Here is a 25,775-nt window from a genome sequence, read left to right as displayed (position 1 = left end):
GCACACACACACACACACACACACACACACACACACACACACACACACACACACACACACACACACACACCAAGCACACATATTTCCAGATATTGTAGGATACAAAAAGCATCATCTGTGTCACGCAGCCTGGCTATCTGTCAGTACCAACATTCAACAGGATATTAACACACACACACCTGTCAAGATGACTTAAATGAGATGTTCGACCATTACTAACCAAACACAGTCAGTAAAGGCCAATCAATTCACCTCACAGTCTACAATAACTTCAGAATAAATGCTTTTATAAGTCGTAGTGAAAGTGTAAGTGAAATGTTCAGCATTCGTCAGTGTCTGTTTGTGATGATTTCATCGACCCAGAGGCAATCTGTTCTCCACTCTGCAGCCTTTTTCAGAAACTCTGAATTAAAATAGATTTTTTTTAAATGACTCTCAGCTCCTAAATGCTTTCAAATTGCATTGAAAGTAGCAACATAGTGAGTTGTCATGTGGCACAGAGAGAACATAAAGCAAGAATATCTTGCATATATGTTCTATAATATATATTCTGTGGGTACTAGTTAGTATGAGGCTAAATTGTAGCTCTGCACAGGAAGTGATGTGGTTAAAATGTTAAAAAACTATTTCACAACAATGTTTTTTTCACACAGTGATCTGCAAGCACCAAGTACCACATACATTATATTATCAATAAAAGTTGCATGTTCAATAAAAGCAACACAATCTGCTCATTCTGCAAACACATACACAAACTTGCGTGCACACACGCGCGTCTGCTGAGTGCAGCCATTCTTATCAGCATCAAGTTGACAGGGGGGTCAACGAGGGTCGTGACCTCTGATCTGAGCCAATTGGCCTTTGACTCCTGTCACTGAGAATCAAAGACGTAAAAGGTTAAGACGTAAAAGAACAGAAACTCTAAGACATAATCCTACTGGTGCGTGCACACACACACACAGACACACACACACACACACACACACACACACATATACACACATTGAAATGTGAAATGCGTGAATGCTTTCTTTATAGTAGTAGTATAAGTGTCTGCTTGTCCCTATTTGCCTCCGCGAGTGTCTGTTTTTGTTTATTTACTGTTTTTGCATTTATATATATATGTGTGTGTGTGTGTGTGTGTGTGTGTGTGTGTGTGTGTGTGTGTGTGTGTGTGTGTATGTGTGTGTGTGTGTGTGTGTGTGTGTGTGTGTGTGTGTGTGTGTGTGTGTGTGTGTGTGTGTATCTGCGTGTGTTAGTTGTGGGTATTTTTTATCCATGGTGAACATTAGATTAAAGGCTGTTAGTCATGGGAGCTCTGATGGACTTCGATGTGATTAGAGCAAATGTGTGGCGTGTGATACAGCTAAGAACATTCCTGCAAACACACACACACACACACACACACACACACACACACACACACACACACACACACACACACACACACACAGCAATGCATTTGTGTGGTGAGTTTGTCATGAACAAACACACCGCACATGCAGAAAGACAGCTAAAGACTTCATACAACATGCAGGTAAATACTACTGGATGCCAATTGTTTGGTAATATGCCTCAAACATACACAGGTTCTGGTCAACAGTCATTGCTCAACCTATATTAGGTTGCAGGTAACCATAGCAACAGTACTACAGAGGTAAAGCCAGAGATTCTCACACAGTTATTGGCTGCGGGGTTCCACAAATATCAAATAGTCACTGAACGAATGTGTACTCTTTTATACAATGAGGTCCGTACTTCTTCCGTAAGTTACAGCCCATAATAGCCAGGCGGGGCAGTAAAGATGGCAGCACCATGCTCTGTCTGTACCTATCGTTAACAGAACTGTCACTGTCAAAGCTTTTGTGCTTGTTTTAAGGATTTGTCATAGTATTTGTCTTTTGGAAATAAGAATTTATGCCAATTTCAGATGTGTTGGGAAGTGTTGGTTGTTTTTTGATAAGCAATCAACAAATTACTTTAAAACTAATTCTTGACAGGTGACATGAACCAGAGGTTTGTTACTCAGAAATAACAATCTCAGAAGAGAATAATCACTAGTGGTCGGTAAAGGTTCCTGTGTGTCCCTCTCCGAGCTCCACCGGCAAGACTTTTTTCAGTGATGTTTGAGATATATGCTTGTGGGTGGGCATGACCAGCTTTGAGCTCAGGTGTGACTGTCAAGATGAGGCTGTCCAAAGGTGCAAGGACGTCACAGCAACAGAAACAATGGAGGAAAGCAGTGAGACAGGAAAACTCTGCTAAGTATCCATTAGGCAAACAGTGAACTTCTGCACTGCTTTCCATGCTGGCATCACAACACATCAGGGCTGAGATGACAACTGCACACTGCTGACAGGTAGGATGTTTGCTAATTTGGTTAGCACGCAGGTAGTGCTGGATTATTCCACAGTTTATGAAGCTATAACACATTTTAGAGGAAACCTTCCCAACTGAGTGCAAGACTTGCAACACATAAAAAGTAAAATATAAGAATAGTTCTGTAATCCTTGCAGGAGTTTGCACTGGCACAGTGACATATGAATGACATATAAGGGACTGACTCTCCTTTCACCAGCAATACATTTTGGATAACCCTCCAAAATGATACAGAAAAAAGGGTTGACTCTCCCCAATAATTTATTAATGCCTTCTGTACTAGTTTGCACTTGACAAAGACATACAGGAAGCCATTGTCTTTTAACAGCCATGACATATGTGACTAAACCTCTGCATTCTTATCTTACACATCACACTCCTCTGTTATGGTGTGGTGGCCATTTCAGTAGATTTACTCACTAACATTGTTGTGGAAACACAATAAGCATGGAAACTATATGCACACTTCCTGCATTAGTTGTGCAAGTTACTCCTCTAGTAAACTAGTATTCACATGAAATAAAACAATAAAACATTGAGACCATTTAGCAAAGCACACTGGGTAATTCAACACTGGTTGCTATGGACTCGTCACTAGGCTTCCTCAATCATTGTATATTTTAGCATATAGGTAAAGCTGCCAAAGCTGAACATTATCCAAAACTCCATTTCTCAGATGAGCGTCAATTTGGGAGCTTGCATGCTACCACTCCTTCCTTCTCAAATGCCTTGAAAAAGCTGTTGTTTATATATATATATATATATATATATATATATATATATATATATATATATATATATATATATATATATTTTTTTATTTATATTTATTCAGTTTGGGAAATCCCACGGTCTCTAAAGCTACAGTTGAAATTGTCTGGCTGACTAGTTGGGAGGGAACCTAGCGATAGTGGCTGAGACCACTATCTAATATGCACCAAACAAGCCACTTTTAAATGTTGCTGTTCTCATCAATACAAAAGTTGGGTGACCCTCCCCCCTAGACTAAAAAAATTGGATGACCCTTCCCTCAACAAAGAATAAAAAGACATGACCCTCCCCTATTTTCCTGCATGCATTCCATAAATACCGAACGGTCCCTAAGAAATAAATGAAAGAAAGGATGATGAAATAATCAAGTCTATCTTTCAATCGTTATCTCACTCATGGGAGTTCAACTTTGTTATTTTCCTAGTGTATTACTGTATGTTCTCCTTGTTTTTATTTTCAGACGCACCACTTTTTGACGCACGCACGCACGCACGCACGTACACACACACACACACACACACACACACACACACACACGCTACACTTATCATTGATTTATCCAATTATTCCCTCACAGCCTACAGCATCGTCCATGTGAGTGTGTTAGTAAGCTACACATGTGTGTAGATTTGTTTCTGTGTCTGTTTGTGTGTCTGTTTTTGTCCGTCTGTTCATCTACTCGCCAAGCTCCAGGGAACATTAGCTGTCTGGTGCAACGTTCCCAGGGGGAGGACTTTGTTGGCTGTGCCACCAGGGGGGGATGATGGTGGCGGGGGCGAGGAAACTGGGGCACGTTTCCTGTGGAAATGGGGTTATCACTTACAATTACTGGTGCAATTACAGCGGGAGGCCTGCAGAAGCCTGGGAACAAAGCCTATAGGCACACAGATGGGCACTCATGTGGAGAAATGTACAAGTATGTGCACACACAAAATAATTTCTAACATACATGCATGCAGCTGTTTTAAAATCTCACTCTGTCTTTCTCTCTTACACAAAGATCACACCACACTACATTTATGTCTTTTGAGATGGTCACTATGTCAGATCAGATGTTCTTGGTGCCTTAAAGTCTGCCGTGACTTGTCACATCAGAATCAATCATATATTGCTCTCACAACTTTCATAATATGTAAAGGTGATTGGGCAAGAGAGACTAATTTCAAGAATCAGTAATGTCAAAATCAATGGCATCCAAAACCTGTGACAGTGTCCTGGATGCAGAATCAGTTGTCCCCCACTATGATTTTCTTTTCTTTTTCTTTATTCCTTGGTTGGTTATACAGTAAATTCTAGTCTGTTGACTATTTGTTGAGGATGTCAAAAACGTTGACAAAAAGGGTTGGGGATGTAATGTAATGGATGCTGATGTTGTTGTTGACGATGGTCATAGCTGAATATTTTGTGTCAACTTTGTAGGCTGGTATGCACTTTTCCTACCCTACGTAGGTTACTTTGATGCTGCTATCCATGCACCTTTTACTGGTATTTATTTGTCCTCGTACTGTTACGGTTGTGTTCCAGTTGGACTGTGTGTAGAACTTGTATGTATTTATGTGTCTTGTATGTGTTTATACTTGCTGCACACCTAATCGCCCTTCGGGGACACACGTCTTCAGATCGTACCAGCATTAGGCTGACATCTTGTAGTCTTATACATCTTGCAATTTGCCAGATTTATTCTCTAATCCCTTTGGGCATCATGCCCTTAGGTTGGGAACCATTGTTCTATGGTTACGTACCTGGTCCTATAAAATAAAAAAATAAAAACATAAATGTAAATTAATTAATCATCATTTACATGCACATTAACTAATTCTCTACTCGTTGCTTCTATCTGTTCCACATGGATTTAAATCTCTCACACACACACGCACACACACACACACACACACACGCACACACACACATTATAGCCAAACACACAGATGCAATACGTCTGGACTGTGTCATCGACAGACCAGACCCACGTGGACAGCTTGACCTTCGACCTCTGTGCTTATGATTATTCGTCATCATCAGACTGTCGGCCTGGGTAGCCGTGCTGCTGCATACAGACATTAGAGTCCATTCACTGTTTGCCTTTTTTTTTCATCTTTATTTCTCATGCTAAATTTTCTATTTGGTTTGGGTTTTTGAACACACAATACTTATTCCTCATATGAAGACTAAGATGAAGAGAAAAGACCGGCCCCAGTTACCGTCTTGTCTCCTTCCAGCAGTCAATGCCAATTTCCTTAAACCATGAATCTTTCTCTAACCATAACCAAGTAGAGTGGTGTGTTACAAGCACCCTTAGTGGCCTGGTGACAGATACTCAAGAAAATCACTACTGTGTTCACTCACAGACTAGTGAGTACTCAGCAAAATCATCAGCATGGCCCATCAGAGTGAAAGAAGCACTGCAGTCTATACATTGTCTGTGCCGTCTACTTCTTGGTTCAACCTCAAAGCATGCTAGACATACGGTATACTTCGTGGACATTTGCTTCAGCAAATGGGCAATAATGATATCTCTACATCTTAAAAATGGGCGCCTATAAATAAAGTAGCCTTCCTCTGAAGGTTATGTATAGACATGATTCTGCAGTGAGTTCAGATTTATACTTACAATCAGCCTTTAGGGTCAAATTTATGACGAATGCCTACTTTAAAGCCCCGCCAGCAGACGATAACAACCACTATCTGTCGCTGTACATCCTCACTATTTTCTGATAAGTCCTGCTTCTATTTAAACAGGAAAAGGAAGTCTGACTTCCAACCTTTTGTGGCACTTGTCTAATGTTTCCATCACTGACAAAACAGACAGGAACCACAAGAATTTGATTCTCAATTCTTGTGGTTTCTTCTTGTTTACGCAACCTTGGGAATGCCAGATTGCTAACACCAAGGGTTAAAGATCAGATGTTTTGTGTGTGTTTGGTGTACATGTAGCACTAATCTGAGGCTTGACTGACGTCTACTAGTTGCCATTTTCCTTTAAGTTATCTTATATTCAATCAATCAGATTCTTCACAATCATTGTAGAAAAAGTGAGCTTGATATTTCCTTTGGGAATAAACCTATGAGTATCCCCTACAAGTCTACACGCCCTCATATCCTGCATCTCCAGTCCGTCCTAATCTACAGCTAATGGGGAAAACTGCTGGTTAGAGTTGGTCTTAACACTGTTGATCCCATCTACTTCTGGATTCCAGCTTGCCAACCAGTCAAGTGTGTCTTTGTGGATTAAATTCCCTCATGGCGCTAAAGTGAAAGGAATGCAGTGAGAAATATACGTCTGCACAAAGCCGAAAAGAGTAACAACCCAAGACGTCCAGGTGAGGGTTACTGAAACTTTTTCTAGCCAATATGACTTTTTTTTTGCCTTAGCTCACAAAAAAAGGTTTATCCCCTGGCCGCTTGTGCACAGCATTTAAGTAATAGGAGCAAAAATTGTTCTCATGTCTCTTGAATGTTACATAAGAAAGAAATGCTGACAAACAGTAAGAGAGGTGAGAAACTCAGCTCTAGATTATTGAGAGCAGGGCAGATTAGAGCAAATTAATACTTAAGGGAAATAGAAGAAATACGAAGCTTGTGGGGGTTTTTTATTGCTCAATTACAGGCTTCAGGCTAAAGATAACCTCTGATGTTAACACCAGAAACCTCTCAAGGGTAAATTTACAGCATGTCCACTGTTGTCAGGGGCTGTTGTTGCCAAAGCAAGGGTGTAATTAGACTCCCTTCACTGTCTCTGTCCAGAGAGAAGAGGAAACTCTCAAGCACCAAGCCCCTTAATCTGGTTTTTTTAATGTCTTAATAGGGCCTAAGTTTAGTTAAAGTTTTTTTGCGAGAACATTTTATCAGGCCCTCCAAATATTCTGGAAAGCAGAAGAAAAAAATCAGCAGGGGAGGCTAAATACTTTTCAAGAACCTGGCTAACAGCTATACTTTATATTTTGTCAAATTACTGTAATATTCAAAAAACCCTGCAAAATAAGGTCTTCTTCAAGAGCAAATGGCTGCCCTACTTGTGTTTTTTCTGAAGTGTGGGATGGGCAAACAGCTGCCGTTTGACTCCAATAGTGACAAGCAATGTAGCACCACCGTTGGGGACTGCCTCCATTAAAATTAATAATAGAGAATAGCCTGATTCTGTGCCAGATAACCGTCCCAGTGAAATCCACATCTCAACAACATCCCCAGCCCTGAGCCCGGAAAGCACTGGCCTAGATAGAAACAGATCTGAAAGAATAAATGCATAATGAAATATCTCTTGATTTTTAATATCACTCTGAAGGCTTTTGTGCTTTATTACAGTAATGTACACAGAGAAGAGAAAGGTGAGGTTGGTGGAAAGTGGAGGAAGATGTACAACGTAAACACGGAGAACCAGGTCTTACATCTTGACTTACAACCTCAACACCATGAAGAAACTTACAAACATACAACAGATCAAATAAAACTGGAGCTTTTACCTAAGATTATAGTTTCATCTAAGCACAGGATTCCAAGACAATAAGAAAATAAGAAGCTCTTCAGTCCAGTTGGAAAAGAAAACCAGATAGGCTTTGTGTTTGTATTTACTGTTTCTCTGAGATAGATCTTCAAAAATACACTAAGATATATTTCAAGATTTAAGAGTTTGCAAGTTTCGTTTACTACCACGTGGCTGGCTAACCGAGAGGCTATGACAAGTCAGAACAGTAATAACGTCTTTAGATTCAAAGGAATTCCACACTGAGCCGAAAGGTGAGTGGGGAGAGAAGGAAATACTTTTGACGATTTACAAGCAATAAAACATTGTGATGATGTTGATATTTGTTACGTAGCCTTTTACAATTTCATCAACACATCTGAAATGTATTCATGTAAATACTATGAGTGAATAAATGTTCAATCCCCTGTACAGTGAAGGGGGTCAAAGTTGCAACCGCAATCATTTGAATGTGATTTAGAGTCTATAGAGTCTAATGGTGGCCATGACAGCGGACAGCTGCTTTTTCGTGTGTCTTTAGGCTTGTTTCTGTCACAGACAACACAACTACACAACATCCTTCCAGCATACAAAACAGACAGCTCATCTAGTTTTGTATGAAAGCAGCTGTTTATGGCTCCTTAAATTTTGTCGCTGGGGATGATGAGCTTTGTCCTTCATAAAGTCACAACATAAAGATAAAAATGAAAAAAGTAACGCATTTTTGCTCTAAATTGAATTTCACAAACATGCACATGGGCAAACATGCATCTGGACAATGATGAACTAATCTGCATGATAATAGCATGAAATTGAAAAGGACTCATTTGCATTTACATTATAAGTTGGGCATTTCTCCAGAAAGACACTGGTGAAACAGCGGGATAAGTTTAAACGCCTGAATCACAACCATCACGAGTAATCAGCAGTATAGAGGTCAGAGGTCAAAGCCAATGTCTCCACTCATACCAAAGAAACTCATATGATTCAATTCATATATTCTCCAGTGACTGACTAACTAAATGTCTACGGTAAACCAATTCACTAAGTGAATGCTGTATGAATTAAACATGACTCTCCATGTGGGAAAATAGATTCACACTGACTTAATCGTAAACCATTCAAAATCCCCTTGAGGCATTTATGGAGCTTTATTCTGTGATTGTGACGATGAATCTATATGTATTCTCATGTGTGCGTGTTATAAGTTTGAAAGTAGCTGCATGCTGGAAAGTAGCTGGTGTGTCCAATATGATTAGTTCAATAGTTCTGTACATGTTTCAGCTAATGCTTTGCAGGAAAATGTCACTTTTGTGTGTGTGTGTGTGTGTGTGTGTGTGTGTGTGTGTGTGTGTGTGTGTGTGTGTGTGTGTGTGTGTGGTACTGAGATGGTATCTTTAACTGCCATCAAGAAAATAACACTACCATCCACTGAATGGCTGGGATAATGGACTAATTACGTGTGTGTGTGTGTGTGTGTGTGTGTGTGTGTGTGTGTGTGTGTGTGTGTGTGTGTGTGTGTGTGTGTGTGTGTGTGTGTGTGTGTGTGTGTGTGTGTGTGTGTGTGTGTGTGTGCGCATGTGTGTGTGTGCCCACTCCTGCATATGGGCGACATGAAGTTTGAGTGAATAACTGGGATAATTTAGTCATTAAGAGAGAGATGGGGGTTTTAGAGGTAATCAGGCATGTATTTAAGTATTTAAAGCTGTGTTTTTTTTTCAGACACATGAACCTGTCTGGTCAGTCAGTCTGATTACACTTCACCAATCAGAACAAATCTCTGAGACAGTGAAAGGACCCCTCTCTCTCTGTCAGACTAACAGCTCTGAATGTCAGTATCATCTCCACTGTAACACCTGTCCAGACTTAAGTTCACAATAGCTAAAAGGAAAGAAAATGCATGCTGTGTCCCATTCCATACTCAACATACAACATACTAAAATTACACAGAATATACTATGTTTTTACAGTTAGTATAGAAGAAATTATTAAACTTTACAGTTTTCCAATCCAGCTATGAGAATGTTCATGTGAAAGAAGGTTAGCCGTTAACTACAAGCAACATCATTAGAGCCATGAATGAAGTACTTAAATATGACATGAGATGAAACAATGTTATCATATAACTAGAATAGAATAATAAGCTGTACTATAAATAACTTATAAATAATGAAAGTAAGGTTATACAGCTATAAATGAATATTTATAAAACCTAACTGGTGCAAAATGAACACAGTTTAAACTACTTTAGCACTACGTTTTGCAGCTTTACAGTCTCCTCCTCTTTCGGTTTCTCTTTAATCTTTTTTGTTGTCTCTGTTACTGCCACAGTAGCATCGGGGGCCATTGTCGTGTTATTGAAAGCCAATGTTTGTGCCTGTCATATTGTTGCCGTAGAGTGGAACTCACTGCGTGTTAAGAGAATTGGTCAATTCATGTATTTTTAAGGCCCAGTGAATCAGAATCAGAAAGGGTTTTATTGCCAACGTGTTTGTGTCTGCCCTTGTCCTTGGCTGTGCTAGCAGCGTACCAGATGGTGATGGAGGATGTGAGGATGGACTCAATGATGGCTGTGTAGAAGTGCACCATCATTGTCTTTGGCAGGTTGAATTTCTTCAGCTGCCGCAGGAAGTACATCCTCTGTTGTACTTTCTTCACGAGGGAGCTGATGTTCAGCTCCCACTTGAGGAGATGGTAGTTCCTAGGAAGCGGAATGACTCCACAGTGTCAATTGTGGAGCCACAGAGGGTGATGGGGGCAGGTGAGGCTGGGTTTTTCCTGAAGTCCACAACCATCTCCACTGTCTTTAGAGCGTTGAGCTCTAGATTGTTTAGCTTGCACCACTTCACCAGGTAGTCAGCCTCCCACCTGTAGGCGGACTCGTCACCATCAGAGATGAGTCCGATGAGGGAGGTGTCGTCCGCAAACTTCAGAAGCTTGATGGACTGGTGACTGGAGGTGCAGCTGTTGGTGTACAGGGAGAAGAGCAGGGGGGAACACAAGCCACACAAGACAGCCCTGAGGGTATCCGGTGCTGATGGTCTGTGAGTCGGAGACGTGTTTCCCCAGCTTCACATGCTGCTTCCTGTCAGACAGGAAGTCAGTGATCCACCTACAGGTGGAGTCAGGCACACCATTGCCTTTGGCATAGTCAGTGGCCTAATGGACAAGGGACTGACCTCCTGAGCCAGCGACTGTGGGTTTGAGTCCCATCTGGGGTGGCTGACAGTGGAGTAGTGCTTCAGAAGCATGCTGGGTGTGTAACCTAGCAGTCAATAAAATGAAGCCATCCTCTGAAATCCACTCTTTAGGGAAGTTCAATTTACTTTAACCTCCATTTTAATGACAACAATAACCCTGTAGTACAGAGCAGCACAGAGGGAGAAATCATTGTTAGATGTGACTCATTTTGTTACAGAGAGAGAAAGAATACTGCATTCAGAATTATTGTGCCTGCACCTGCTCTGAAAAGACAAATCGTAGAGTTGCAGAAAAACAATATCCTTGAAGCGAAGTGAAGTAGTGGTCAGAGGTGTTGTCTTTTGGACTTTGGTGTCTGAAGCAGATTTTTCCACTTTGAAACCATTTGTACAAAAAGTGATGTCCTTCTTTGTGAACACATACACGTGAGCCAACATTCTCAACCATGAACACTATCAATAGGAGACAGAGAAACTGGCCCAACCAATCCACATCTTGACTGCATCACAAGGATTGCACCAACATACTACAGATAAGACATGAAGGAAGTTAAGGAAGTTAAGGACATGCATGCCTGCTTCTGTTCATCCCAGTATTAAGGTAAACTGAGGTTTTATAGACACCACTGACTATCCCTGTAAAGATTTTTCCACAATTTAGCACATTGACTATATGGTCCAGCCATAAACTCTCATTGTTAGACTCCCCCTTCCTGGTAAATGGCCATGTCTTTCAAACACCATATTCACAGATTTGTAATGTAACCATCCACCATGAGTTACTTTGTCTCTTTATTGCCACCTCTGCCACGGTGACCTCAGGGGCCATTGTATGCCAGTGTTTGGCATTGTAGTGGAACTCACTGTTCAATAGAACTGGTCAGTTTGTGTGCTGTGAAGCCCCAATGACCTAATGGATAAGGTACTGGCCTCCTGAACCAGCAATTGTGGAAAGTCCCACCTAGAGTGTCTGACAGCAGAGTGGCGCAGCGGAAGTGTGCTGGGCCCATAACCCAGAGGTCAATGTATCGAAACCATCCTCTGCTAATGGTATTTTACTGGCAACTGGGCAACTGTGAAGACATTCCATGTATACTGCAGTCTCCTTTGCTGGCACAGTGGACACCATTGGTAGGACTGTGTATCGCATCATACAACGCTCGCATCTATATGCGTTGTTGTGCGTGTGCTTGAGATAAACAAAACAGTGATGTACTTATAGAGAAACAGCTCTATAGTGCTACTGAAGGTGTAAAACTTTTCAGGGATCCTTCTGTTTTCTCATCTATTTTTCACACCACCATTCAGTTTCTTTTAGATTTTTTCAGCTGTAAGCAGCTCCTTCATTTCTGTTGTGCATTGTATTCTTGGACATTAGCACAATCAATAACAAATACTCAGTGAATATAGTCTGCTCACTGACTTTACACACACACACAGCTTACTGAGTGAGACATATACAGTTTTGTATTTTTGTCCAGAGTATATGCAGTACATACATACTTAAAGCTTCATTACAATCAGAACGTTGCTCATTTTTGGGACACAGCTTTAATATGACGTGGGCTGGTAGGCTGAATAAAATAGTTTCCTGCTGCTGGCAGGTGAAAAGCCTCATTTTCAGCTTGATGGATTTCAGAGTTTCGCCAGTGTGGTTTTAAACATGTTTCAAAAGCTCAGTGGATGGGCAGTTTCTCCGCTAGCAGAAGAAATTAAAATGTGAAAATCAGCAAAATGATTAGGTTTTTAGTCTGCAGACGTGTACAGTGCAAAGTTTTCTTTCAATACCATGCATTAAAAAAGGGTCACGTTCTTTTATAGAATGTTTGCTGGTATGAGATTGAAAAAGCACTACTACAGTTTTGTTTCAGATTAACACCCTTGATTGCTAAATTGATATGTTGACTGTGTATTAAACGGTAATTTCTCTGCAGTTTCACATTTAGTTTTTCTTTATATTCCTTTCTTTTTTCTTTTCATATAATGTGGCTTATGTTGTACACAGTGTTGGGAAGGATACTTTCAAAGCGTATTCCGTTACAGAATACAGAATACATGCCCAAAAATGTAATTTGTAACGTATTCCGTTACGTTACTCAATCTGAGTAATGTAGGAATGCGGCCATCACATACAGCTTACTAAACAGGCCTATTCTGGTGTGTTCTTCTGTTCAAACTGGCTGAATGTATACCTGAACAAGCAGATATATTTTTGTATTTGTAGTCCCGAACTGCATACTACAAAAATCTAACCGCAGTCTAAGCTACCACGAGCTAATTTTAGCTAATGTTAGCTAGCATGTCAAACGGCGCTAGTCAGTATTTCAACGGCTCTGGGGCTAGTAAATCAGCATGTAGGAGAATGTAAAGTCGCACGTCAACTATAAAATAGCAAGGTGACCAATAAAACTACAGCAGACTACCCTTGGCTATTAAAAAAAAAGGTTTAAGATGCTTCTTCAGGTTGAAGGTGGAGTAATTTGGACACTGAAAGGAGGTTGGTTGCTGGCAAGCAGAGGTTGCACTGCACAGTTACATTTCGTTTTCCCTGTTCTGTTCCGGCTCCATCTCTACCTCTGTCAGTGATCACGCAAATAGCTTATTTTTTCGTTCTCATATTGGGGCTTCTGAGAAATGCATGGAGTTGCATTCAGAGAGTGAATAAACTCGTGAAACAGAGAAGTATCATCATGTAATCCATTGATTTCAACAATGTAACTGTATTTTAAATACCAACTATTTAAATTGTAACTGTAACGGAATACAGTTACTCATAATTTGTATTCTGAATACCTGTATTCTGAATATGTAACGCCGGTACATGTATTCCGTTACTCCCCAACACTGGTTGTACACTATACTGTGTGTTAACAGGTTAATTGAATTACTGATCTCAATCTGCACATACTCCATATAATTCGGTTAGTAGATTCTCATACTTGCTGTTTTTTGGTCTGTTTCAGCTGTTTTCTACAGTGGTTGTCAGCTATGAGTTCAACAGATGAAATAAAGTCAACGTGTAAAGTCTCTCTTAACTGTTAACCAGCCTCAGAGTCAAAGTGTTTAAGTGGAGCTGAACTCCTTTTCTAATTACAGCGATTCCCGGCCAAAAAATCTCCTCCCTCTAAAAAAAACCTCCGTGGTGATGGTAAGGGAAATGACCACAGCATGGAGCTCCGACAGAGAGAGAGAGAGACAGGGAAAGAGTGCATGCATACACACACACAGGCATGATGGGGGGGCATCACAATCCCTAGTACACACATCACATCACATATTTTTTTTTGTTCTCTTCCCAAAGATGAACATACTGGCTGTAACCCTGTAGCTATAAAAGACACAGCAAAACAAACAAAAATCTCTGTTGTTAAAATTCATGAGCAGAATACACAACAAAGACTGAGGTGGGCAGATATCCTGGAACTGAAACTGTTCTATTTAAGTACACACACACACACACACACACACACACACACACACACACACACACACACACACACACACACACACACACACATTCAAGCACAGCTCTTTACATTTTCACATTCAGATTTCATTAGAGCTAAATTCCCACCTGGGATAATCCAACAAGGTTTCCCTTTTCCCTCTGTCTGTACTTTCTAGGTCATGATTTGTCGACTTCAGCCTTATCACATCTAGCCTTCATCGCAGACCTTTGTGTTTCGGCTTATGTAAGCATGTGTAATCAGTTGGTTTCTTACTCTATGGTGTCTCTGGTAAACATGATCAAAGGGAGGAGTTTATCTCACTGTAACTAAAGGCTTTGATACCTCAAAGATGCTTTTAATTTGAAAATGCTTCACTGTAAATATGGCTGAGAGGGCAAAAGATTGAATAGCAAATCCTTTTTTTTTTAATTAGAAGATGCAGGTCTTGCTTTCTCATTACTTTTAAACGTCACGTTGGTTATACCTAAACAACAAAACACCCAACATGGGTCAAAGTGTTAAATCCCATCCTGTTTGGAGGAGCAGACTGATACTACATACATCTCAGAGAGTTTCAAATACATTGTCTTCTACTCTCCAGTGAGGCACCCCCCTCCCCCCCCCCCCCCACTGCTGCTTCCACAAGGTTAAAACTAATGGCAACAACTATTAGAAGATTGTGCAGCAAACGCTGCACCATTTAAAAGGAGCCTCCGATTCAACCATGCATAAACCTACTAACAGGAGAGACTGTGCTCTTGTTTAACACTGGCATGTTGATTCAACAACGTGTTTATGCAACGTGCTGCACATGCAACAAGTGCATGACGAAAAAGACTGAGACACTGAGAAAAAGAGAATGAAATACATCAGAATACCAATGCACAATTCACTTCTCCACCACAGTATATGCTTAAAACATAGCTGAAATTTCACATTTTAGTAACATTTAATAATGGATTTCCTTTCCCATTTTTATGGAGGACCTGTTCGGTCTTTCTGCGGTGTTTTTCAGCAACCTCTGCATGGATTTGACTGTGGTGGACAGATCAGCCTAGGGCCAAGAAATAATTCATTTGGTAGTCATCTGGATCTTGGACTTCTGCCATCAGATGATTATTTCTTAGCCATGACTAAAACTAACAGACATAGACACTTGATTTAAAATCCTGGGGGGGGTGGGGGGAGTCTGTCCTGTCAAGAATGATGTCTTTGGGTGTGAAGCATAATTGTTAAATTGTTTCAACGATGTTGGTGTAAGACTGGATTTCGGCAGGATATAAATCTAAAGGCAATAAAATGGCAATATTTCAAAAACGCAGTAAATAAAGGTCTTTAAGGATGAAGTTCCTGGAATAATGCTAAATCGCTAAAAAAAAAAGTTCAATGGGGCAAGGAACATGACAAGTCAGGCAATCAGACAGGTTTTAAACAAACTCCCTGTTTAGCCAAACTTTGGAAGAGAAATTTGGAAAAGAAAACATAGGTGGATGGTAAAACTATAATCCAAACAGTCCTTTATAAACATCCACCACAGATTATAGATGGACTTCAAATTTCACAAACTCTACTTTCTGTAAGTGTGTTTGTACAGTTTTCCAGTGTATTAAAAAATAAAGCCACAGTAGTTTAGATAATCTGGCTGAAGTATTAGCTTGTTTACAACCTGTCTGATTGTCTGACTTGTGTTTCTAATCCCATCTGACTTTGATGTAGAAATGTCACCATGCCTTCAGATCTCAGAGATTTCTTTGCTGAGTACAATATTACCATAAATAAACTATGGACAAAACTATGAAAATCAGACCCAAGTTGGAATAAACTAGAATTTTCCTGTAAGGTGTCTTATAACCTTGACAGGTGGAGGGGGGACAACTCTATTTCTAACATTGCGAGTGTGTTGGAGAGACAAAATGAGCACTTAAATTATGCCACATCTGAACGGACCTCATGGTGAGAAGAGGTGGGTGGGGACTACAGACAAGGCTTTCACAGCCAAACTTGACTGCTGGAGGAAGATAAAGCAATACAGGTGAATATGGAAATGGAGGAAGTGAAACAGTGTGGGAAAGAAACAAAACCTGTAGAGGGACAGAAAGGTAGTCTATAATTCGTGCTCCACATATCGCATAACAGTGTGTGGGCAGTAATAGAACAGGAAAGACAGAAAAGTGAAAAATGAGAAGAGGCGTGTAATTCCTGTCACCTGCATGTGTGTATGTGTGTGTGGAGAATGAGAGCGAGACAGATGTCTTAGACAGTAGGAGCGAAAAGAAAAAAAAAGACTTGAACCACTGAAAACAAAAAAGCCTCTTACCGGAGTGTGTGAACTGCAGTCTTGGCTGAGATGCTCTCCATGCTCCCGTTAAGGTAGCCCCGAGGTGGGCTAGCAGGACCGCTGTCACAAGCGAACACATCCTCCTCCTCACACATACAACACGCACACTGAGTCCAAGTGTGAGTCCAATCCTACAGATTCAGGCAACTCTCCAAAAGTAAAAGTGCCAATACAGTGTCAGTCAAAATCTCAGTGTTGCATTAAACACACACTAACACACACACACAGGGATACACACTCTTAGTCCAAAGTGTTGTACTGTGAAAAACACAAGTCCAAGTCAGAAAGATGCTGAATCCAAACAGTCTTGAGTAAGTCCAGATCCTGAAAATGATTCACTGTTCCTAACAGCAGCACTCACACTTTACCATCTGTGTTTATATTTTTTGATTGTGTGTGTGTGTGTGTGTGTGTGTGTGTGTGTGTGTGTTGGGGGGGGGCTTCGGAGATGGAGGGGAAAATGTATTCCAAGAAAAAACTAAGTCATCTCACCGCTGCCTCCTCGCAGCTTGACAACTCTCTTCTGTTCTGTCTCTCGTCCCAGCTCCTCTCTGCATGTGACTGCTCTCTCTCTCTCTCTCTCTCTCTCTCTCTCTCTCTCAGGGAGGGATCAAGATTCCAGATCATTGTGGCCACCCCTGCACACACATAAATGCAGGCACGCACGCCCATTCACTGCTCCGGGAAAACCTAGTTAAAGTGGAAATGAGAGAGACAAATCAGCTTTCATCTTTATTCCGATTTTACTCTCACTTCCTTTCTTTCACTCTTTTTTTTTTGCACTCAGTCTCTCACTTACTCCTTTTCTCTATCCTACTTTCTTTCTTTGTTCATAATATATAACACTTATCAACACCAGTGATTACGCCGAGCTTTACAGAAGGCGCACAATGACACAATAAACTAAGTGAATAGTAAAAATGTTGATCAGGTAGCAAAAATGATCGAAAAGTAAACAAAGATGATTTGAAGATGAAATGCAACTATAGGAAAAGTAATCTCAATATGCATACCAACATACACACATATTAGGATTAGCCGTATTAGCCAGTTCAAATTAATTTATAAAAAAGGCTTTCAATGAAAGTGGGTTTTCACAAGCAGTTTAAAATAAGATATTCAGATATGCACATCACAGTTGAGGTGTCTATTATCAAATGTTAAGCAGCCTTTATTCATTTGTATTGCCAATAGGCTCCTGCCTCGGGACCTCAGACTGTGTGCAGGAGATATAATCTGAGGCCAAGCTATGGAGTGCATTAAAAGTACACACTAAATAAAGATGGGTTTCAACCCAATTTGGGTAAATCGTGGTACCCAGGACTAGGTCAATCTAGCCTCGACCAACCCATGAACATAAAAACCACTGGGTCACCAATCACACACAAAGAATGGCTTATTTTGACCCATTTTTTAAATGTTTTTTTTATATTGTTTCCATCGGGTTATTCAGCCATACCAACATGTGGTTATTTTGACTCAGCAACGGTGCCATATTTACATTTCTATTGGGTCATAAATTAAACTAAAAAGGGTGGTTACTTACCAGTGTAATGTTATTTTTTATCTTTATATTGGGTCATAAATTAAACCAAAAGGGGGGTGTCATTTTTGTTACCAGGTTTAGTGTTATTTTTGTATTTGTAATGAGTAAGATCATAAAGTCCATTCTAAAACAAACCTTCTTCTTCACTTTCTCTGCACCAAAGTCTCTTACTGAGTCTCTTTCCTCTTTCTCGTTATTTCCTCAGTTTCCACTCCCAACCCAAATGCAATCATTAGAGTCTGTGCCTTCCTTCTTGCTGTGTTATTTTCATTAGATAGCTGCTCACTGGGGTACAGCAGCGCTGGCTGAATTTTTCACCAGCTTCAAGTTCAATCACAGGCTAACGGGGACAATTTATTAATTCTCCGGGATAAATAATGAATTTAGGCTGCGTGCAAATTAGTAAGTATATGAGTAAGTATATACTCTCTCCAATGATTTCTGATTCGTAAATAAATGATTTATTCTCCACACTTGTTTGCTATTGTATAATTAAAAGAGATTTTTTTTTTTCAAATATGACCCAGCAGTTTAATTACATGATTAGAAGTCTTGTTACCTGGTGTTTACACAACCTCATACAGCTTTTAATTGGATGAGGGCAAATTGGGTCAAACCCGCCTGTTAATTAAAGTTATCTAACTATTCAACAGAAGAAGACGAAAAAGTCGCCTCATAGTTTACAGACTGACTAACCCGCCTTCAGTGACGATGTTTAAATAATTACCATTAAATGTTTATGTTGTTCACATCATTGGGCAAAGTGCTGTTCTCTTCAGTTCAGTACAGCTCCATCATTCTCTAAAGACGACATGTTTTTGCTCAGTTTCATGAACTTTATTATCGCTGTGCCATCGGTGCGTGAATTTAATCTGATGAGCAGGTGGCACCTTGTATGAGCCTCGTCCAATAGTGTGTGAGTGGTGCCTGTTGTGTAAAGTACTTTGAGCGGTCGCTAAGACTAGAAAAGCGTTTTATAAATGCAGTCCATTTACCATTACTAGTAATATTACTCTTATTATTGTTACTGCTTACCACTCGAGTCTCATTGCTGTTGTGTTTCTATTATGGCCTGATCTGATCTCAGCAACTAGCCTAGAAATCTAGACGCACCCTAGATGCAGCAAATGTAATTTGCAGCCAGGGTCAGTCTAGCAACTCTCCGTTGGCTTGCGAGCTGGAAAAACCAAACTCTAGTCAGGCCAATCACATCGTGTATAGAGTCGGTGGGCGGGCTTAACATCATGACAGCAGAGTGAATTCCCTGCTACTTGAAAACAAAGAAGATGGCTGCTGCTGCTGGCGAACAGCGGACTTTCGAATCGGCTTTGGCCACGGCTCTGGAAGACTTGAGAAAAGAACAAAGAACGGCACTGAAGTCATTCTTAAAAAAGGAAGATGTGTTCGGAGTTTTGCCGACCAGATACGGCAAAAGTTTAATCTATCAACTAGCTCCGCTACCTTCTTCATTGCTCTGCTTGGTTGTAGCGCTATCCTATTGCGTGCAGAGGGAATTTGAAAGACAACCGTTTATCCCGCCCCTCGGATTGAGCCCTGCCAATGGTGTGTTCCCCTTGTCAGGATACTCAGCAACACCTCTCAGTCAAACAGTGTAGATATTATTGACTCTGTTTACTTATTTTCTGTTGATGATGTTCCTGTAGGTGATGCTCTTTACTTTGATACTTTCACTTCAGAAAAGATCACCAGCCACTCAAGAGTACTACCTCTGCATGCAGATTTTTTTAGGGCAGTTGGCTCTATGACCAACAAAACGAAAGGGGCTCCTGTTGCTCAAGTCACCATGTGCATCACATCTCTGAGGAGAAAAGATGGAAAGGACAGGCATAAAGGCACAGTGCTGTCAGTTTAACCACTCTAAATGTCACCTTAAGCTCTCGCCATAAAACTGACTTACAAGGACCTCCTTAATTCTCAGGTCATGAAGACAATATAATATTAATAATTACAAGTTCTTCTTCACCAACCTTACCTGATCAGTCAGCTTGTTAATTGCAACTAAAAAACCTCCCAGCTAGGGTGAACAAAAAGCCTCTGATCTCTCTCTGACAAGTGATGTTAATTAGACAATTAGCGTGTGAGCTCTGGCTGCTGGGATCATTACTGGTCTCAGATCTTACCGCTGCTATTTTCTACAAACCACAGACACACACACATCCATTTACTCACACACAATCCATTTACTCATGCACATTCCCCGTTTCGTTGGTTGAGGGAGAATGCATCATCTAAAGAGTGCTCATTGTCATCCTCTTGTTTTGTATCTTTAGTTCCATGAGGTTTGCGCCGCCTTTTGAGGCTGATATGAACCCTAATGTCACTAATTCACAGTGTATATGATAGTCATGGTTGATGTAAGTGGTATGAAAGCTGGATTCAAGCTGTTTCTCAAAACACAAGTGAGGGTTTTTTTATGATACTGGTGGCTGTTTGTAAGTTTTATATAACAGGCACCCATTACAGTGGGATTTATAAGTGAACTTGGGTCACTTAAAATGTCATATTACTGTAAGGGCTTCAAAATACACTAGACAGGTCTTGTTTCATACTTGTCTCCTTTGCAGACAGATAGCAATGAAGAAACAGCTGTAGTATTAACGTTATTTGTTCTTAAACATTTTTATCCTTTTTAATATGTAGTTAACTGACATAATACAAGCTTACATACATAAATAACAATTACTTTAAAAGAAAATATGAAATGGTCATTATTGGGGTCAAATTAGGTGGTAACGTCAGGCTTCTGTGAGGCTAATACTGTAAGGTTAACTGTTAGCTAACGTTAGTACAGGTGTGTTTAAGCGCAATTTTAATTATTTCATATTTGTTTAATGTCATAGTGAGACAAGTGCACAGTGAGAGAGATTTAGGTTACCAAAACTATAGCCTAAATCTAACAAAGGCTTACCCAAATGTGAAGACAGGAAGGGGGGGGTAAAACAGCGAGAGAGAGAACGACATGCAGCAAAGGGCCAGTGGGTCGGATTCGAAACCCCAGCTGCTGTTAAGGACTTTGCGTACATGGGGCACACACTCTACTGGGTGAGCTAGAGGTTGCCCATAATATTATATTATATAATATTATTATACATAATATTATTCTTCACACCACACCATGGATGTATTATATTAACGCCCCACATAGGTAAGACTGTGCTGCCATCTTACGTTTCTTCCCGCCGCGTACCTGATGATTGGGGACTCTTGCGTTTAGGAACACCAAATTCCCGCGAGAATCCTTGGGACACTAAACCTCTAACGAGACTTGGTTCGTATATGAAATGGGCCGTATAAAAGTTAGAAGTCTTTCCGCACGCCAAAAGTGAGCAAGACATGTACCGACAACAAACCTCTAAAACTAAAACTGTTGCAGCATCATAGAAGAAGAGAAGCAACAGTTGTAAATACACTTAAGATGTAATGACAGCATTACATCACTAGAGGTCACTGTATGATTGCGTAAATTCAGTATACTGTACCTAAAAGAGGGGAAACATGCAATACGGTCCTGAAAATGTTTTTATGTATTTAAAAAAATATATAAGCCTTCAGAAAATAATAGCAGTTGAATGTGGACATGCTTTTTAGTTGTCATGAGACCCGAAGGGATTATTTTCATTTTTTTCCAGGTGAAACTGAGGAAAGAATATCAAACTAACATCACAGGGCCTATTGAAATGAAACTTTGGATACCAGCTTTTCATTGGATTAATTCTTGGCCCTAACGTGCTCTTTTGGCTTCCTACCTGCTGTGAATCACACAGGCCAAAACTAAGATTTTAAGACAGACATCGATCCATTATGGGTGGTGGGAAAGACATTTAGAGGCTAGATTTTTGTACAATATTATCATCATCTTCGTTGTCTTTGTACTTGTACTCTGCACAATGACAATAACGTTGAATCTAATCTAATCTAATATTCCAAACAATATAATGTATGACATATGACATTATATGATATTCAATTTGTTATAAAGATTTGCTAGGGCCCCAGTACACAGATGATTTTCTTCATTTTTACAAAATGTTTTAAAGGAAAGAAATTATCTTAAGTGACAAATCACCATAATCCACACTCGAGATTTATGTGTTTATAGGTTTTAGTAGTGAAGTCAAGTTAATCTTACTTTCTGATATGCTTTTAATCTCATATGGTAATTATTACAATAATATAACAGAGAGATGTAGCATCCACATAAATTAGACACGTTTAATGTATGTCTTTTGCTGTCTGATTTCAGTAGGCCTACATTTTTTATTATTTCTAATATTGGCCAATCAAATTTAATTCCAGAGAGTCGTTTGGATTTAAATTCTTTAACAGATGGGATGGAGTTTATGACAGGGTGGAGGAGTGGGTTTGGAGGGAGTGGGTCTGACCGTCTTGCACGCTCCCGTCATGATGTGTTGGAACCTTTGTGTGGGGGCGCAGCTGCACGGGAGCGCGTTTGGTGCTAAAACAGTAGCCAGCAGTGAACCTACAGTAAAATATGAACATTAGCACTGCGGTTGAGTAATCTTAGTAAGGCTGAGAAGTTAAATAATAGGTGATTCTTGCGGTCAACTGTGGGAAACACAAGTCAGTGTTTTTATTTAGTGTTTGGTTCGTATAGCCTATAAACTCTTGTCCCACCAGAGGAACAGAGACAGATGGGTCACTGGGCGTAGTGTTTCGGTGCGGACAACCTAAAAATAAAACTTTGGGAAACAACAGAATAGGTGGGTGTATGCATGACTCACAATCATCCTTGTCATAGCCACTCCAAAGTCATAACAAAAAAATACACCTCAGACAGAGGCAGCAGCCAGTCCTACCAGTCAGTCCAAAGTCATCTCCAAAGATCGTCTATTTGAAAGATGAATAACTGTGGTTGAAAGAGAAATCACTCTTACTGTACTTTCAATGCAGCAGCAGCATATATAAACACTGTGTTTAAAACACAGCAGATCTGTGTGGACTATACTACTTCCAGATTGAGAGGTCATCCATAACTCTCTCTGAAATTGGCTGGACATTCTTGGGTCTCACAATGCCACAGGTCAAAGTTCAATGAGGTTGAACCCTACATGAAATGAGATCTCTTCATGACAAGAAGTTTAATGTATTTTGCTCGACCTTGATTGAAACAAATAGGGATGAATTCGGGACTTAATCCACCTTAAAGGCAATGCTGAACCTTAGCCTTCCCATGAGATTTTTTTAGCATCATCTAAACAACTTGCACAACGTTTTTTGTGGAAATTGAAGAACACAAACATATGATTATGTCCTACAAATTCAGGCCAAATCTAGCCATATTTGTAGTAGCCTCTAGTCTTGTCACCCATGGGAGAGCCCTGAAATGGGACCAGGTAAGCTGTGAAGCACAGACACACAGAGGGAATGACTCCAATTTAGCTTTGGCAGAATATGGTAGGCCTATTTGCTGTTGTTGAAAGCTAACAAAATAATTATCTATTATTATTGAAATGACAAGTGATTATTTACTAGCCAGAACATGAACATGTTCATTTCTCTTTATATGACCAGAAAGCCCTAGTATCACGTCTTAGCTTTTTAGAGTCCAACTCTCTATGAGAAAACGTCATTGTATTGCTGAGGCTATGGAGCCTCAGTTAGCATGAACATTGCAAGGACTCTGGCTCTCCTTACTCAAAGGTTTATGGTGCCTTATAAAAGCAAGAGAGTGAGAGGTCGTTCCTCTTTTTCTCCCTCGTTCGCTGCCTGGCTCTTGTGTAACCCGCCCCCTCTCCTATCTTGTTCCCTCCCATTGGATGGTTCCCTTCTTCTGCTTGTTATCCCATTGGATAAGTCGGGCGGGCGATGAACTCATATTGGTTAAAAATAGTTGGGCTCGCGAGGGGCTAAAAATAGACCGGTATATAAAGCCGGCGGTTCAGCTCCAATGTGCTCTACTCCTCTCCGACCGGCAGCAGGATAAGCAGGGAGACAGAGGGAGACGCAGAGAGAAAGAAACAGGGAACAGTCTCTCTCCAGCTCATTCCTCTACAAGTGTTGCACCAGGGGCAGCGTTGTCTCTTACATGATGCCGGGCCATCAGTTTTGGGTGGAGTAGGCAGTGACGAACTTCCTTCCTTCCCTTTTGACTCTGGTTTCGTTCTGAATTTCTCTCTAAGAGCCACAGTCATTTCCCTTAACAGAGCAGAGACAAGACGTTGTTAATAAGTAATGAATAACCATAAAACCATAGCTGTGATTGAGACTAACCCACTTGTTTCAACAAGTTGCCTCTTATGTTAAAAGTCTCATATTCAAATCCAGTGATGAGTCTGTGTGTCCAACATGGCTGCACATTCTGTTGCAGTCTTTGTGCTATTAACTACAAAGAGAGGTAGCTAGTATGAAGCATATATTTATGACGTGTTGTGACACCATTTGGGTGTAGACTTGACAGAGTGCAGCCACGTGGATAAAGGCAGTTTCAGCTAGCATGCCTAGCATTCATCAGATGAAAACACTGAAACGCACCCATCACCAGCAGTATCATGTAAAGTTACAATGGATAACCGAGTACATTTTCTCATGTACTGTACTAAGTACAAATTTGAGGTAGCTACTTCCTTTTTTTAATTTTATGCAACTCTATACTTCTATTCCACTACATCTCAGAGGCAAATAGGTCTGTTGTACTTTTACTCCACTACATTTATCAGACTTATTTTTCAGATTACAATTTTCATACCCTTCATGTCTAGTGAAAACCATGTATCTCCATATTTGGTGATTTTGAATTAACATTTTTCTGATAGACTGAAGGATTATGTGTTCCTTTATGGGTTGAGAAAATCCTCCTACTTCTTAAGATAAATAAATTATTCAAAAAAGAAAGAAACATGGATTAGTTTGAAAAAAATACTTCTTAGAGAAAAGTGGTTCTTACAGTACAGTGACGCTACATACATTATATTCTTATAGAATATGATGCATTGCTGTAGATTAAACTACACAACAGTATGTAAATGAGTTAAAATAATTTTTCTGCAGAATGAGTACTGAATGCAGGACTTGTAGTGGAGTATTTTCACATTGTGGAATTGCTACTTTTACTTAAGTAAAGGATCTGAATACTTCTTCCACCATGCATGCTGTTATCTCTTTGGCTTTACTGAAGAAGAAAAATATTTTGGAATGTGAAAGTTGCTTTTCCATCAGCCCTCATCCGACCATTGGGAAAAAAGTGTTTGCTCTGGAGAGCCAATGCCCTGTTTTGTGCTGAAGAGCAATCCAGCAGATTTCCTTGTGAATCCACTCGAGGGTTATAATAATGTACAGTAAAATGCAGCTTAGTGGCCACTAGCGACTAACAGTGTTCTGGCTCAGATGGTCTAGTGTTTTACAGTAAGGGTAAAAAGTACTCTCTTCTCATTTTCACTCAGAGTGGGACACACTGACTACTTGTTTCCTCTCTCATCCACCTACTACACCTCTTGTAATCCATCATTGGAGGCCTCCTCCTACTATCCATCCTCCTATTTTCTATACTGGTTTATCCCTCCACCTCCTCCAACCATAGCACACAAGTCTCCTGTATAACCGTAGTTCACTCTGGGCATCTTTATGATGTAGTAATGTGGAGAGAGACTAGAGT

The 25,775-nt window shown here is 40.2% G+C and overlaps 1 protein-coding gene across 3 annotated transcripts in view; it reads right to left on the bottom strand.

Annotated features, from left to right (window-relative positions):
• sema3h (sema domain, immunoglobulin domain (Ig), short basic domain, secreted, (semaphorin) 3H) overlaps positions 1 to 17,170 on the bottom strand; it is a 57,119-nt gene extending 39,949 nt beyond the window's left edge. For all 3 annotated transcript variants that reach the window (XM_078254537.1, XM_078254538.1, XM_078254539.1), the window contains exon 1: positions 16,576 to 17,170. In XM_078254537.1, coding sequence (XP_078110663.1) covers positions 16,576 to 16,675 — 100 coding nt within the window. In that variant the 5' untranslated portion in view covers positions 16,676 to 17,170. The remainder of the gene's footprint in view (positions 1 to 16,575) is intronic.
• Between the last annotated feature and the right edge of the window lie 8,605 nt (positions 17,171 to 25,775).

Source organism: Sander vitreus, chromosome 7 (genome assembly GCF_031162955.1).
Source record: "Sander vitreus isolate 19-12246 chromosome 7, sanVit1, whole genome shotgun sequence".
NCBI lineage: Eukaryota > Metazoa > Chordata > Actinopteri > Perciformes > Percidae > Sander > Sander vitreus.
Note: the sequence above shows the minus strand (reverse complement) of the source record. Positions and strands in the feature narration are given on the sequence as shown.